General features: G+C 38.0%; 2 protein-coding genes and 1 long non-coding RNA gene across 9 annotated transcripts in view; 2 read left to right on the top strand and 1 right to left on the bottom strand.

Moving 5' to 3' along the window:
* The first annotated feature begins 48 nt into the window (after positions 1 to 48).
* On the top strand, positions 49 to 4,203 carry LOC107995483 (hydrocephalus-inducing protein homolog). The gene is made up of 10 exons (XM_062079093.1): positions 49 to 557; positions 709 to 844; positions 1,675 to 1,965; positions 2,056 to 2,289; positions 2,372 to 2,482; positions 2,568 to 2,795; positions 2,864 to 3,091; positions 3,201 to 3,346; positions 3,465 to 3,648; positions 3,767 to 4,203. Exons 1-10 carry the CDS (start codon positions 49 to 51, stop codon positions 3,926 to 3,928), a joined length of 2,229 nt encoding a protein of 742 aa, XP_061935077.1. The 3' UTR covers positions 3,929 to 4,203.
* A 4,327-nt stretch (positions 4,204 to 8,530) lies between these two features.
* On the top strand, positions 8,531 to 15,032 carry LOC108003649 (uncharacterized transmembrane protein DDB_G0289901). 6 transcript variants are annotated; one of them, XM_062079382.1, is made up of 6 exons: positions 8,537 to 8,766; positions 9,002 to 9,274; positions 9,545 to 10,194; positions 10,418 to 10,712; positions 11,246 to 13,498; positions 13,758 to 15,032. In XM_062079382.1, exons 1-6 carry the CDS (start codon positions 8,697 to 8,699, stop codon positions 13,820 to 13,822), a joined length of 3,606 nt encoding a protein of 1,201 aa, XP_061935366.1. In that variant the 5' UTR covers positions 8,537 to 8,696; the 3' UTR covers positions 13,823 to 15,032. The 6 variants fall into 6 exon arrangements, with proteins under 6 accessions (XP_061935367.1, XP_061935368.1, XP_061935366.1 ...); XM_062079381.1 differs by having other exon boundaries at positions 11,243 to 13,498; XM_062079380.1 differs by having other exon boundaries at positions 8,539 to 8,766; positions 13,842 to 15,032.
* LOC133666674 (uncharacterized) overlaps positions 13,841 to 16,692 on the bottom strand; it is a 31,585-nt gene continuing 28,733 nt past the window's right edge. For both annotated transcript variants that reach the window (XR_009831145.1, XR_009831144.1), the window contains one exon: positions 13,841 to 16,506. This is a non-coding gene — a long non-coding RNA (uncharacterized LOC133666674). The remainder of the gene's footprint in view (positions 16,507 to 16,692) is intronic.

The raw sequence follows: 16,692 nt of genomic DNA, 5'->3' as shown, positions 1-16,692 counted from the left end.
TTAGTGAATTCTCGGGACAAAGTGATCGATCTTGGTAACATTTCCCCTATGAAAGTGATGGTGAAGAAGATCCCGGTGGTGAACAAGGGGTTGGCACCGGTCAAAATGAAATTCGGGGTGATGCAGTACCTGGGCGGCTACGACGACTACTACGAAACCTTGGGTTATTGTAACGTGAAGCGAGATCTTCCTATTCTAGCTAAAGCGTCCATCATGGAGACCAAGCGTTCCTGGACCTTCGATAGCATGTTAGACACCATAGAACCGAAACTTTACGATGTTTTGAAGGTCAAGCCGTCGACCAACGTTATTCTGAAACCGAATAAGAGGATCAACGTGATGATCTTCTTCAAACCGACGGCCAGGGTAAGGCCGTTCTCGGTTAAAATCGCTCTTCAAACGAATTCCAACATTATACCGTTGTTCTTGGTTCGTGGAAGTTGCGTAGGCACGGAATTTCGCTTAAACAGAACCAGTATCTTCTTCGGAACGGTGATTCAAGATTGTATCGAAGAATCTAAGATGATTCTAATGAACACCGGAGATCTGGGATCAAGGTTAGTGAATAAAGTTCGCTCTTTTTTCTTTAATCCTCCTTAATGGATATTTGATTTCGTTTTTTTCTTTTTCTTTCGCGTCTTCATCTTTCATAGTAATCACAGCAATTTGTGGATTATCGTTGATAAATAAATGTTAACGAACGAATAGATTCAAATGGAACGTAGCGAAATTGCCGAAAGATTTCCAAATCATCCCTATGTCCGGTTACTGCTCGGTCGACACGCATGTCGTTTTCGTGGTGAAGTTCCAACCTTTCGAACAAAAAAACATAATCGAGGGTGAGGTGAGTTCACGATCTCATTTCCCTGCGTACAGATATGCCAAACAATCTCTTAATGAGATTTCCTGAACGCGTGTCCCGCCATGTCCTCCTCCACCTCCTCGCTTTAAGTTTCGAGATTGCGCTAAATCTAAAAATTGCCCGTCGTCCGATGATAAAATTCCAAATCTTCGATCATTTTTAACGATCCACTCTATTTAATTCTTGAATTTATTTTTAACTTTTAACGAGTGGCTAGAAGAAAAAATTGATCTCAAGTTGTATAAAGAATATAAAGAAGAAGGTGTTTGATAGATGTTTCGCGAGGATGTAAAATTGTTTCGCAACTATTCTATCGATCAAACATTATTTCGAGAGAAACGATTCCGCGATTAGATCCCTTCGATTATTTTTAACAATCCGCTCTATTTAATCCGGTCTTCTCGAATGAGAATTTATTTTTAACTTTTAACGAGTGGCTAGAAGAAAAAATTGATCTCAAGTTGTATAAAGAATAATAATGTAAAGAAGAAGGATGTTTCGCAACTATTCTATGAATCAAACATTGTTTCGAGAGAAATGATTACGCGATTAAATAACTGTAACTCGTCGAATCTTGAACGTACTACTGAAGAAGAATGTTATTCCCGAGTGTGTTTAATTTTTACGACGATTTTTATTTAATGACTCATTCTCAGTCGGCCTTCGTAATAAATTGTCATTTGCGATGCTCGAACAATGCATATTTACGTAAATCTACACATGCGATAAGAAAGATTGTCGCAAATACAATTAGCGACAAATTGACAAAGATTATATATATATATATATGTATTCTTACATTTCCCGGCCAGGCATTTCTAGAAATCGAAAAGCACAGATCTCTGAGTATTAAAATATCAGGAGCGTGTTGCAAATTGCCAGATCCTATAAGCACGATCAATTTCGAGTCGTTCGTAAGAGAAAAGCAAACCCGATCCGTGATCATAATGAACGACTCGAACGCCCCCTGGAGACTGAAGATCGAAGTGAAAGGCGATTATTTCTCCGCTGATCAACTCCTCCAAATCCCTCCACTGCAATTGGCTCCTTGCGTCGTCACTTACGCGCCCATTGTCATGAACACCGACGAGACGCTGAACACGGTAAAAGGATAATAAATTTGCGAGATTTGTTGTAACGAAATTAAAAAATCTGCAAAACTACTCTTAGAAAACTGTATCGTATACCACCAGGGATCATTGGTATTGAGATGTCCGGAGGAGAACGTGTATTTGTTATACATCCTTCGTGGAAGAAGCTTGCCTCCCCGAGTTTCAGATACTATTATTCGTCGGATCCCCGCTAAAACGAAATACACCGAACTTTTGCCTGTCCACAACTGGTTGGACACACAGCAGCGATTTCATTGTAAGATCGAAAGGGTGAAAGATTATAGCCACGACGATCATCATCAGCATAAGCAAGAGGTTTGATTTTTGATATAGACAGGAAAAATATTTGAATGTGAACCTTACTTTTATATATATCCTTTCTTTTTTCCGTGGACAGATTCCTATATATAGTTTCGTAGGGAACGAGAAATTCGACGTTCCAGCGAACAGTCAACGAGACTATCACGTCGTGTTTTATTGCTACGAGAAGTGGAATTTTCATTTTAAGGTAACGCTTTAATCTTTAATAATCTTAAATTTTATATTTCGACGAGATTTTTTCTCTTTTTTTATTAAAATTTTTTGATATACAGATAACGTTTACCACCGAGGATCAAGAATATCAATTCTACGAGATAGAGTACGAGGTAACCGAGCCTGAAGTGATCGAATCCATTAAATTGATAACAACGGTTCGATCCGAGATTTGTTACCCCTTGAAATTCGAAAACCCTTTGCAAAATATAATAAGACTTAAAGCGGATTGTCTCAATCCATTTGTTATCGTCAAAGTACCAAGATTAATGCCGCCAGAATCGCACGTAAGTAATCGTTGTCTCGTTTTATTCCCTTCAAACTATATTAATGGAAACTTTTATTAAATTTCTAGGAGTATATTTCTGTTTATTTTAATCCTTTGCTGCCATGCGACGAGTCTGTCATCATGAATATCTATTGCACTAATATGGGCCTGTTCCCGTACGAATTGCAGTTGAGAGGTGTTCCAGCGCCTCCGGAGAATGTCACACGTGTTAACGCTTATTTGGGAAATATTGCCGAGTTTTCCCTCATTCTGAAAAACTTAACCACAGACCACTTTGCCCAATTTACAATACGAGTACGCGAGATATCATCAATTACGAATATAATTTTTTAAATAATTCTTAGGTATCGAACGTTTAAATTTAAGTCTCGCTGTTTCCTTACTTTCTTTTTTTTTTTTTTAGGTGGATAGCAATTGTTTCACGTGTCCAGAAACTGTCGACGTTTCCAAAGAAGACGTGTATATGCTCAAGGTAATTTTCGAGCCGTGCGACATTGAAAATGTGTCCGCCACGTTGACAGCATCCTCGATCACTGCTGGAGAATTCATGTAAGAAGTTATAATTTACTCATCAAACTTGCTCCTAGGAGCGAGAAGAGAAATGATTCGAGGATATCGATATCAGAAATTAAATTGAAAAATTAATCGTTTCCCTGTTTAACTTTAGATTTCCGTTGATCGGTTCGTGCTCCCTGCCAAAACCAATGGGTCCTTACATAATCACTCGAACCTCTTTTGCTTCTATTTCTTTCAAAAATGTCTTCAGAAAAACAAAGACCTTCAATTTTATCGTCGACGAGCCTGATAGTTTCATGGTGAACACAACATCGATCACTTTGAATTCAAAACAGGTAATTTTGAAATCAATTCGGGTTCTTTTTATCTAAAAATTAACGAATTGAAATTGTTTCAATTCGATTCTCTATCTGGGCTAATATATATGTATATATATATTGTATACTTTTCCAGAGTATAGTCGTTAATGTGAATATTAAGGAAATCGAGCAATACAAAGACGAAAAATTTCAGGAAGAAAAGTATCCTGTTACTGGAAAATTAATAGTATACTGCACTGACCCGGAATTTTCTTATATTAATTGGGTGTATTATTTGAGAGGAATATTCGAATGATGTACATTTTGCGTCCCAAAAATATTATTAATATATATTAATTATAAGCCGAGTAAAAATTTTATATATATCCAAATAAATATGATATCGTGAAGAATTCTGTGATTCTATTTAATAATAAAAGCTTTGGCGAAAAGAATGCACCTTAAGGTTAAAAATCTAAAAAAGATCGTTTCGCTTTAAGAAAGAAGACTTTGACCTTTGTCGATTAGGATTGAATAAATATTTAAAGAAAAAAGAAAAAAAATCACATATTTCACTTTTCCCCTTGTTTTAATCTTTCTTGTTAATCATAACCGTAAATAAATAAATATAAAAAAAAAGAGAAAAAATTTTTCTTTCGCTCATCCTCGCTCGTCTTCCATCAATTTTCTTCCATTCCATCCATCTTTTTTTCTTCTTTTTTCATCAACGATGTATACATATTGAATTAAAAAAATAAAAAAAAAAAAAGGAAGAAAGAAAGAAACACGTAGATTCATTATCTCATTCGATTTCCATCTACGAACGAACAATAACGCGTGCGTGATCGTCACGTAAGCGTGGCATTGGGTTTTTCTCGGCAGCCATCGAATTTCGACGCGCGATTCGCTCACCGAGACCGAGTGACTCATCAAGGCGAAGAGAGTGAATGAAATGTTCCGATTTCGTAAGAACGCGAGCTCCGTCTATCGACGTGTGTCGAGCTCGTTTCCCTCGAGTCTTTCTCGAGGCGTTTGACCCACAGTTGACTCGAATTCTCTTGGAATGGGAAACGAGCGAACCGTGTAAAATTCATCGAAACGTTCACGACGGATTTTCCAAATCCATCCATAAAAAGCGAAGCTATTTATAAAATTTTATGATCCGTTTAACCTTTTAACTAAAAATTAGAGAATCGAAACTGATCCGAGTTTAACAATCTCTATGAATATTCTCTGCGATTTTCAGCACGTACGTCTGTGCTTCCTTTCGCGTTTCTTCTCTATCGAGAATTCGAAGTTTTCCCAAGTTTTAACTAGGAAGATACGCATCAAGATATCAAGATGCTTGGATGGAATTCAGGAGATGGAAGATAAGATTCGATCGTTCATATTATATACGAATTAAAAAAGAAATATTCAATTTTTTTTTTCAATAAAATATAAAAAGACATTGATACGATTATCTTACTATACATATAAATACATATATAAGATGTGTGAAATATAAACATGGGCGAAATATTTTTAAGGCACACAAATATAGAGATATATCTGTCCGTGTGTGATTCAGAGAACGGGATTTCCAACTCGAATCTGATTGGAAGTCCTCTCGTGGAATTCTGGGATTTTAACTAGTAGTTCAAGGTACATAATCGAGACGATGTTTACAACGGACTATTTATTAAAAATCATGCCATTTCCGCTACGTGCCCATATTCCGGCTTGTCATTGCCGTGACGTAGGTGGAAATCTCGGGACCGTTCAATGAAAAAAAAAAGGATCTAACGATTATTTTACTGTAATGTTTCTTACTTGCGATCTTTTATTGTCAATAAAACGTAATCCGAAGGTTGTTTCTTATTTATCTATCCATCTTATCTTTAATTTTATTTTATTGAGAAACGAATAGAATCGCGTTGAATTTTTTAATAAATAATATATTCTCGGATTCTTCGCCTCAAGTTAAACAGGAGATATGAATTTTTTATTTCCATACGTTCCTTTTTTAAATTTGATGACCCGATACCTGAAAATACTGACAGCATCTTTTTCATGAACAAAATTAATCAATCGCTCGAGTGAACATCGAGTATTATTCTTTCTTTTTTTTCATTTTAACCGTCAATGAATATTGTAATTGTACGTAATAACGCGATATTATTTAAAAAAAGAAGGATATAATAATTTATCACGAGGAGATAATCCGTTGCTCGCATCGTGTCACGTCTTTGGCGTGAAAATTGCACGTTTTCACGGTCCATCTGACGATAGGAATCTTGAGGTCGGAATATCGATCTTTCGGATGGAAGAGATGGAGAGACCATGCCGTTCGATCATTATCTCGTGTATAGCTTGAAATCGAGTGAGATTATAGACATCTCGACATATTGACATATTTTTTTCTTCTTGCTCCTCGATTCAATAATAATATCAACCGGTTCTCTCTTCGATAATTTGCATAGAACGAAAAACGATCCACGTGACGATGGCTCCTTAGCTACTGTTGCTATTTTTATTTCTTTAAAAATGTCAGAAGAGAAGTTATCTTCATATTTTTTTCCAAAGCTCAACAAGATTCGATCGAATCTTTTTTCTTCTTCTTTTACAAAATTCAAAGATTAATCGATGATCGATAGAATAAAACAATAACCAATAATGTTTTCTTCTTCTTCTCCTTCTTCTTCTTCTTTTTCTTCTTTTACTCACGAATATTTTTAGAAACATTCTCTATGAGCAGTCCTTGAACTTGAGGTTTTCAGAGAATATAAAATAGAAAAAAATGAAAAAAAAAAACGATCGAGAGCAACGTGTAAATACGATAATAGATTGAACGATCTATGAATGAAAGATACGCGTGTCAGAAATTCGTAAGAGAATGATAAATCCTCATCTTAAAATAAGAACAATAAACTTTTTACGAAGGAGCTCGAGTTTTAGAAGCGTAATGCCGTCATTCTTTCGTAAAAAAAATTTCGATGTATCTGCTACTGGCACGTGTATCCTTGCCTTTAATATTTGTGATTACGTCAATACCATTTCGAGTTTTCGAGAAAGAGAGAGAGAGAGAGAGAGAGAGAGATTAGTTGTTGAAGATAAAAACGTTGAACACGAATTTTTAGGTAGTATAAAAACATGGATGGGGCTTCAAAGAAGAAGAGATATTTTTTTTAATTTCTTCCAAGTTCAATATAATTAATAACGACAGAATAAAATTTAATGAATGTTATCCATTAAAAATCAATTCAGAATCAACACTTTTTCTTTCTCTAAATCTAACGATCGTGAAATTTCTTGACCTAATTATATCGATATGAATGGGGGTCAAGAGATTATAAGAGACGTCATAATTGCAATCATCGCATCGCATCGTTCACAATAAAAATAACCGATTATCGCTCCGCGTCTGGATTTTCCTCCGTAATTTTCAATCTTTATTTTATCTTTATTACGAATCTTTGTATCCTATTTTCACATAATATTTACGATCGTCGAAAAAGATCATGCAAAGATTCTCAAATATTTTTTCCCATTCTTCACAGAGAAATACCGCTAATCAGAATTTTTTCCTTTATGTTAATGTAATTACGTTAACCGATTATTTACGGTTGCATCATTTACCGATCATAAAATTCTACACAATTATCTAATAACCGATAACCGATGGAGAGAAAGAAACAAATCGCGTCTAGAATAATTTATCGATCATCTCACAACTAACACTCCAACTTTTCTGCCGTTAACAACGGTTCTTGGAAACGGAACAATCCATTTCTTTCGAATCAATTTCGAAACTTCCAATAATTCCGCGTTTACTTACCAGTCGGATTACAAATTGTTACAAACTTGTCCAACAAGATGCCTTCGATAACCGGATGTTTGCTTCTATATCTCCTTTTTTCCAAGCTTCCTACCTTCTCCTACGCAACTTACTCATAGATATTAATCGCTCTGTTGATCGATCGATGAAACCATCGAGTTAAAATTATAAATTGTTAAACGATAATTCGCTCCCAATTGTCGATCTCGATGAATCTTTAATCGGTATTTCATATATATATTGCGTATTTATCTCGAGATAAATATATTTCCCTCTATTTTATTTCCTGCTAATTATTCGTATTTTCAGTTTTTGTTATCTTTATTATTTCGAATTAACTTCCAGTCGAATCTGGTTATATAACTATATTATAATGTCAAACAATCTTCACTCAGCCACCATCGACAGACGACACACACAAAACTCCACTCACAAGACAAATATGATATTCCTTATTATGCATATTGGAATATGATGGCATTTATGATCAATTACGAAACCGATTCTTTCGACGAACAATATACCATAAATATACCCAAATGTTTTTTTTATTATCCTTGGAAAGATGACCGATCTTAAATTACGAATCTCAAGAGCATCGAACAAAATCCATTTTCGGTATCCTATAATAATAAAATTAAATTTGAACGCGTTAAACTAAATTATCTCTTGAGCAATTCTCTTTAAACAAATAATTCGTGAATTTTCTTCGACAATTTCGAAAAGTCGAACGATCGTGTCTGGGTGGTGGAAATCCATTGATTTGGTGACGGAATTCCAATTCCAAGAGGAATAACCCATCGCATGGAAAAATGCGAAACAATTCGAAGCGATTAGACCTTGACAGTGTCAGGTCCCCGGCGAAAGTTTTGTCCGCCGCCTCGGAGATCACCGGTCGATCCAGTCTCTCGCATCCTCGTTTCGTGGAAAACGTGGACGATTTTGGGAGGATCGGCATTTCGGGACCGGGAACGTGATCGCGGAAAGCTACGTTTCGCGCGGGAGAAGGGAAAAAAATCGACGGGGAACGATGATCCGCGATGAGTGACGATCAATTATTGACCGACGTAAAATCCACCGGTGCCTCGTATATAAGTTGTTGTCTCGTTCAACAGCTTCAGTCGTTCTTGACTCTTCGGCCACAGATTATCGATCCGAGGTAGCGAGTTTTGGCGAGACAGATAGAAGATAGTTTTATGGATATTCGTGTAATATATATACATATATATATATATATATTCTCGAATTGCGCACAGTGTGAGAAAAAATGCGGTATCTTGAGTGTTTCGTGCCGTTGATGGTACTATCGTGCCTCGCAAGTTCGTTCGCGGAACCTGGTGAGTCTATTTCTTATTTTTCAATGACTTCCGATCGAAAGATGGATACACGGTGACACGCTGATTTAATTCTCTTCGTTCTCTTCGACACGAAGAAATGTTAGAAACGAAATTAACGTCGATTCTTCTCTGTGTCTTAATTTTTAACAGAGTTTTTCTTTTTTTTCTTTTTTCTTTTAACTTTGCTAGAGTCATTTCAAGCAAGTTGGTTCGATTTCCTTTTTTTAATTTACAGGTGTCCTCTTTGATCTGGCGAAGGATCATCAAAAGCGCGTGGCAGGTTTGCTGGACCCGCTAGGACTGTTCCACAAGAAGGATCAGAGCTCGAGCTCCTCGCACTCGTACGGGAGCAACCTACAGTTAGGACCACTTTCCTTTTCGAGCAGCTTGGCCAGCTCTTCGGCCACGGCCGAAGGCAATGGTGCTACCTCCGTTGCCAAGGCGAATTCTCAAGCCTTCGGCCAAGGCTCTGCAAAAGCTGACGCCAGCGCAATAGCCAACGCTCAAGGTACTCAGACATTCGGAAATATTACATTATCGGCGCGATATCGATTATTATAACATTCTTCTGGATGATCCCCTCGAAAATATCCCCTCAGAACATTTTTCTAACGATCGGTGTTCGATCGGATCTTTTGGATTGAAATTTTACAGAGAGAGAGAGAGAGAGAGAGAGAGAGAGAGAGAGAGAGAGAAATCCCCTAAATTATCAGTAATCTTTTCTTCGAATCGAATTTTCTTTGGACGCAAGTCACATCGGTCTCACGTTACATTCCAGATTATAGTTCTAACATCGGTCACTACTACTACGCGCCGACAGACGTGCAACAATACGACGGCTCCGGTGGTTCTCAGTCGATCACGAATCCGAATGATGGTTATAACGCTGCGAATACCGTTGCGAGCGCCGCTGCAAATGCTAATGCAAACGCGAACTATAATGCAAACAGAGGTGCGAACTCGAACGTGAACGCCAACGCGAATTCGAACGCCGTTCCTTATACCGGTGCATCACCGGCCAATTATTATTCTCCCGGATACGATTTATCTGATACCGGTGCCAACGCAAATACGAATGTTAAAAGTAACAATGCGAATAATGGCGCGGGAACGCTCGACGGCTATTACACGGCTCCTGAAAGTTTTCGAGGTAATGCAGCCGCAACAGCAAGCGCGGACGCGAAAGCGAATTCTATTAGTGGAACAGGATCATCCGATGATTATTACGCTCCTGGAGGATCGTGGAACGATGGTGGTACAATTGCGGATGCAAACGCGAAGACGAACATTATCGATGGTGTAACGAGTGGCTATAAACCTGGAATGAAAAGCGACGTAGACCGACAATTCGAATCGAACGGCGGCGTGGAATTACCAAATGGATATTATTCTTCGGGAACTCGAAGCAACGCGGTAACCGGTAGCAAGGTATAAATCATGGTCGTTTCTCAAATCAAATAGATTTTCTGAAATAATTTCGATAATTCAATTCCTCATATCTCATATCGAGATGGTGAATAAAGGTTGAAAGTACGTCCTTCTCGCCGTTGTCATCATCATCGTCATCGTCATTGTCATCATGTATCATTATAATTATCTTCGAAGGGCTGAAATAATTGATAACGAGATGCCTCCGGTTCAATTCACACAGATTCCTTATCGTCCTCATGACGATGAAGAAACCGTGGTAGTGATCGTAGATCCGTCACCAGTCTACAGGCCACCATTGGGCAGGCCACCATTGAGCAGGCTACCATTGGGCAGGCCACCATTTGGTAGGCCACCACCATTCGGTAATCCACCGCCGTTCGGTAGGCTACCATCATTCGGTAAGCCATCACCACCATCATTCGGCAGGCCATCTTTCGAGAGGTATCCACAACCTGATCACGGCCCTGAGACAATCAAAGTGATCGTGATCGAAGACCCGGCATATCATAGCCAAGGTGAGCTGCCTCGAACGGATGTTGGCTGCTGATTTGCACATGTGACTAAAGAACATTGTTTCACGTTGAAGAGGATTGTCGATTGCAATCGCTATGTCGCATCGATGATTTAGATATCTGTTGTTTGAATAAATCGACGGACGATGTGTAAAATGGGCACGATGATACATCACATTGATTGCACTTGCAGAGAGAAACTATTCTTTGTCGTTTCAAGGAGAGGATTGTATTATTTCTTCGTGTAAATACATCGGATCGATACTAATATACTCGAGATATATGTACAATTTGTGTGAATTGTTATTAATCTTAAACAGATCGAACAGGTTTCGTTCCCTTTTCAATATGTTTAACATTTAACACGAGAATCCATCATGATATTTAACTGTTGTAATTATTTTTCAACGGCACGTTTACGCAGATCTTGTTTCCAACAGCACAGATATATGTATTCAAGTCAACAGCATGTACATTTATTTTTTATATTATCATAAATTTTCCTTGGTATTTATAGATATTATTTTTTTCAGCAGGAGTTAGTAAAGATGGAAAGGCTCAATACGGCCAACCGATCAATCCGGTTGGAAACTATCAGAATGGTTATCCAGGAGCTAACGCAAACGCCAATGCTAATGCCATCGCCATTGCAAATGCAAATGCCAAAGCAAATGCAGGAGCTAACGCAGGAGCTAATGCAGGAGCTAATGCAGGAGCTAATGCAGGAGCTAATTCCATTTCTGGTGCGAACGGCTATCCTGTTCAGCAATCGGGATACTATCCTGGAAATGCTCCAACTACTTCCATCGGAACGAACAATCCTTTCTTGACTGGATCTCAAGGAAGCGGAGGAGCTAACGCAGGCGCTAATGCAGGCGTTAACGCAGGTGTTCTTGGAAACGCATATCCAGGAACATCAGGGTCAGGAAGTCAGGGTGCGGGTAATTATCAAGCTGGATCGAGTAATCCATTCCTAACTGGTGGACAAGGTCAAGGAAATGCAGGTGCCAATGTTGGTGCCAACGCTGCTGCAAATGCTGCTGCTAATGCTGGTGTTATCTCTCAAGGACAAATTGGAGCGCAAAATCCTTTCCTCAATCCTGAATTTCAACTTAGTGCAAGTCCTCATGGACTTGGAGAATACGTAATTAATGGTGCAAAAACTGTTGAAAAACAGAATGGAGGTAGTCCTATTCCTACTACTTATCCTGGTCAAGGAAGCAAACCAGGAAGCTATGAAACGAACGTACCTACGATCGTTGGGGGAGCAAATGCAGGAGCCAATGCAGGAGCTATCGCCAATGCTAATGCTGGTGCGAATACAGGTGGATACGGTCAGCCTGTTAAACAAAGTCCTGTTAATCCAAGTACAAATTACGAGGGCGGAGTTGGATCAGGTACCGTATTTGAAAATACGGGAAGTGCATTTGGAAATTCTGGGTCCGGTAACAATGGCTATGCTGTTCCTACTTATCAAACTGGATTAGTTTCTGGTGGAGCAAATGCTGGAGCGAATGCAGGAGTAAACGCCGGAGGCAGCGAATCTGGTGGTTATGGTGTACCAACAAAAGGTGCTCCAGTTTTTGGAACATCTGGACCAGCTTTTGGAAATGGTGGAGCAAATGCTGGAGCGAATGCAGGAGTAAACGCTGGAGGCAGCGGATCTGGTGGTTATGGTGTACCAACAAAAGGTGCTCCAGTTTTTGGAACGTCTGGACCAACTTTTGGAACTGGAGGAGCAAATGCTGGAGCGAATGCAGGAGTAAACGTTGGAGGTAGTGGATCTGCTGGCTATGGTGTACCTACAAAAGGTACTCCAGTCATTGGAACATCTGGACCAACTTTTGGAACTGGAGGAGCAAATGCTGGAGCGAATGCAGGAGTAAATGCTGGAGCGAATGCAGGAGTAAATGCTGGAGCGAATGCAGGAGTAAACGCCGGAGGCAGCGGATCTGGTGGTTATGGTGTACCAACAAAAGGTGTTCCAGTCTTTGGTACGTCTGGACCAGCTTTTGGAACTGGAGGAGCAAATACTGGAGCGAATGCAGGAGTAAACGTTGGAGGCAGCGGATCTGGTGGTTATGGTGTACCAACAAAAGGTGTTCCAGTCTTTGGTACGTCTGGACCAACTTTTGGAACTGGAGGAGCAAATGCTGGAGCAAATGCAGGAGTAAACGTTGGAGATAGCGGATCTAGTGGTTATGGTGTACCAACAAAAGGTGCCCCAATCTTTGGAACGTCTGGACCAGGTTTTGGAACTGGAGGAGCAAATGCTGGAGCGAATGCAGGAGTAAACGCCGGAGGCAGCGGATCTGGTGGTTATGGTGTACCAACAAAAGGTGCTCCAGTCTTTGGAACATCTGGACCAGCTTTTGGAAATGGTGGAGCAAATGCTGGAGCGAATACAGGAGTTGGAGGCAGCGGATCTGGAGGTTATGATGTACCTTCAAAAGGTACTCCAGTTTTTGGAACGTCTGGATCAACTTTTGGAACTGGTGGAGCAAATGCTGGAGCAAATGCTGGAGCAAATGTTGGAGCAAATGCTGGATCTGGATCTGGATCCAATGGCTTTAATGTTGGACCATCCAAAGATGGATCAGATTCTAGATTAGTTTTTGGTACTGGAGGATTAGGATTCGCTGGTGCAAATGCCAAAGCTGATGCTGTTGCAAATGTTGGAAGCGGTGGATCTGGTAATAGTGGTTACGATGGAAACGGTTTCGGATTTGGAGATGCATCCGCCAGTGCTAGTGCCAAGGCTGAAGCTTCCGCTTCTTCTGGAACAGGAAGTACGTATATATATTTATAATTAAGCTAAGCTTGTTGCTTTCGCTTCGAATCTCATCCAATGTGAGCTGCAATTGCTACAAATTTATTTAACATCTTATTGAAAAGCATCCATTTATAATTGACAAGAAGTCAATTGCAATTTACATGCAGGAATTGCTTAACTCTCACATATTCTAAAAGCAACAAGTATCTAACTTCGTTTCATCGCACTTTTTCATCCCAAACTCGTTCATTCATTATCTGCTATTGCTTTCATAGGCGACAGGGCCAGTGTGTTATCCATGGCCGATGCAATCCAATTAGGTGTGGTCCTAATTAAATGATTTCGTCTCCATTCCTCAGGCTCAAACGCAATTGCAAACGCGAATTCGAACTCGTTCAAAGGATTTTCTGGTAGCAATGCGTCCGCCAAATCGTCCGCCAAGTCGTCAGGTTTTGGAAATGGGTCGGCCAATGCGAATGCACAAGCATCCAGCAAAGCGTCTTCGGGATCCGGCAACAGTTTCGCCTCCAGCTCTGCATCCGCCAACGTGGACACGAGGAGTTTGCTCGTCTTCAGAGATTAATCATCCAAACATTTGGATATACTCGTTATTTAATTAATTTTGCTCTCTCGAATTATTTAATCGTGGAAATATTACGAACGCCATGGACCGTGCCATCACTCGAAACTCGATTTTTAGGATACTCTACCGATTAGCTTGTAGGATCTGAAACACGTCAATGGAATTAAGAGTCAAAGGTACATCGGTTTAAAACGATTATCGACTCGAACATCGATCGACGCAATGTGATTACCCATGCTGGATCATGGCAATGTAATATCGAAATCGTAATTACTTTACAACTCGATGTGTTGATATGTAACTAATTTTATTGCGCTTTATCTTTAAAAATGAAAACTTTAACTGTGAATGAATAATGAATGAAATTTCATCAGAGTCGAGCATTCAAAAAATAAATTTATTATCATTTGTGATAATATTCTTGCCAATACACGAAGCATAGGAAGTATTCACCGTTTGAGAAAATCCTCGAAATCCTTTTTTATCTTTTTTCCAACGTTGATATCGGATATTAAATTTGTCTTCGTTAATTTGTTCACTTTGTCGAAGCGTCAGTCCATTTAAAAACTTTTCAAAGCGACTTCCATCGTGTTTTATCGTATAAGTGGATAATACTCGACACATGATTAGCGTTTTTTCCGATTTTATAATAGATATTTAAGATTGAACGTTATTTTAATACTATAAAACGATGTAGCATGTAATTAAAAAACTTTGTACGTAATTACGTTAAAATTATATTTAACGTAACGAGCGTAGTTATTTTAATCTTAAATCGTGATAGTAATACGAACGAGATAATGTTTTTTTTCTATCTTTATACATAGCATCCAATCAAATATCGAATTTGCGATTTTAGTATTTTAATTATCGACATTTTTATATTAATTTATAAGCGAATACGAATAAATGCGAAGGCGTATGATCTTCGTACAACCTCTATCCGCAATAAATTCAATTATACTTATTTCTCTTTCAAAACAATTCAATTCTTCTCCAAACTTTTTCCGTATAAACAATAATTTACGTACGAATAATTAGTTGTTGTAAATGTAAAGAACCGGATATCTTGTCGTACAAACACGAAGTAAAAATCAAAAAATATGTCGGTATATTTGTCTCCTATTGATATCTCTGCACACGAATTCTCGTAATTTGCACGTAATTACCGACAATTGTATTTACATTAAGTATCATTTATTTTACGACTTCCACGGAGTTTCCATCTATTATTCTGGCTTATCATACTTCACGCTCTTACGCAATATAAATATTATTGAATATTTATTTTTATTTCCGTCATTAAAACGTATAAGAAGTCATATAAAATTTTAAATTCTCTCTTTTCTTTTCTTTTCTTTTTTTTTTTCTATCGGTGGATATCTTTGACCTTAGTTCATTAAAAAACTATTAGATAAGCGTAACGTGAAATAATCGTTAAGTAATTACGAAATCTTTCGTTTAATTTATTTCAATCCATTTTTTAATACACGCCTTTTACTAAGAAAGCCATTTAGTCATCAAATTTGTTGAGATTCTTGCGTAAAACGAGTTGCACTTTTTTACTTTTTTTATCAATTCGTGTATATTCGACAATTTTTACAAATTTCTCTTAAGAAACTATATTGGTCGATGTGCAAATACGCTTGTTTCATGATTCATAATGTTTATGAAACATTGACAAACGGCGACATTGAACGACGATCGTAAATAACTATTATTGGTGACTGTGTCACTTCTTCATTTTTCCATTACATTTTCCGCCATCGTGTTCATTATATATAGAACGTGGCTGATATAATCTTTACGAAGAAATCCTCAACGACGACGACACGTGGCAATGACATCCTTAAAGATCGATTAACTTTGATCGAAAAAAATTTTTTAAGAATCGAAAAAAATTCCTATCCATTTATATATATATATTTCACATTTCCTTAAGAAAAACGTGGAACTATTTATAACTGTTTTTTTTATCTTCCATTAGTTATCTTCTTTTGTCCCAAATAATTTTCCTCGATTTCATTGTGAAAGAAAAGTTCTTTAGAAAAACTCGCTATTGTTCCGTTAATATGATCCCTTGATTTTATTGATTTTTATTTTCCTAAAATTCCAGGTAGGGTTACCTGGTGCCAGGTCAAAGATTTTACCATTATCTGGCTGAAACTTTCAGTTTCTCCCCCAATAATGACGACAAAAACCCCTTTAAAAGGAAAGTTTCAAAATTCGGATGCGTTCAGTACTGGTACGGATCCTGACCATGGACGAAGTCATTTTCCTGCTATTCCTTGCCGTCGCTGAAACGATGGATATCGATTTTCCGTTCTTCAAAAATGAATTTTCTTCGTTGAAAAGTGAGTGATTTTTTGTGAATTATTAAAATTAATTCGCGTTCAACGATATTCGTAGAACCTCTTCTACCTGTTCTAGAATTAATGTGCCTAAAAATATTTAGAAATTTATTATTTATCATATGTAATTTATCTATCGTATAAATATAATGTAAAAATATTTAATATATATTTTCAGAGATTATGAAAGTGAGATTAAGAAGATTAAGGAGAACAGTGGAAAAGGAGTTAAATGGACAAGGAGGTAAATAACATTTCTTTCTTAACGAGTTCGAT

The sequence above is a fragment of the Apis cerana genome, linkage group LG9 (assembly GCF_029169275.1).
Source record: "Apis cerana isolate GH-2021 linkage group LG9, AcerK_1.0, whole genome shotgun sequence".
Classification (NCBI taxonomy): domain Eukaryota; kingdom Metazoa; phylum Arthropoda; class Insecta; order Hymenoptera; family Apidae; genus Apis; species Apis cerana.
Note: the sequence above shows the minus strand (reverse complement) of the source record. Positions and strands in the feature narration are given on the sequence as shown.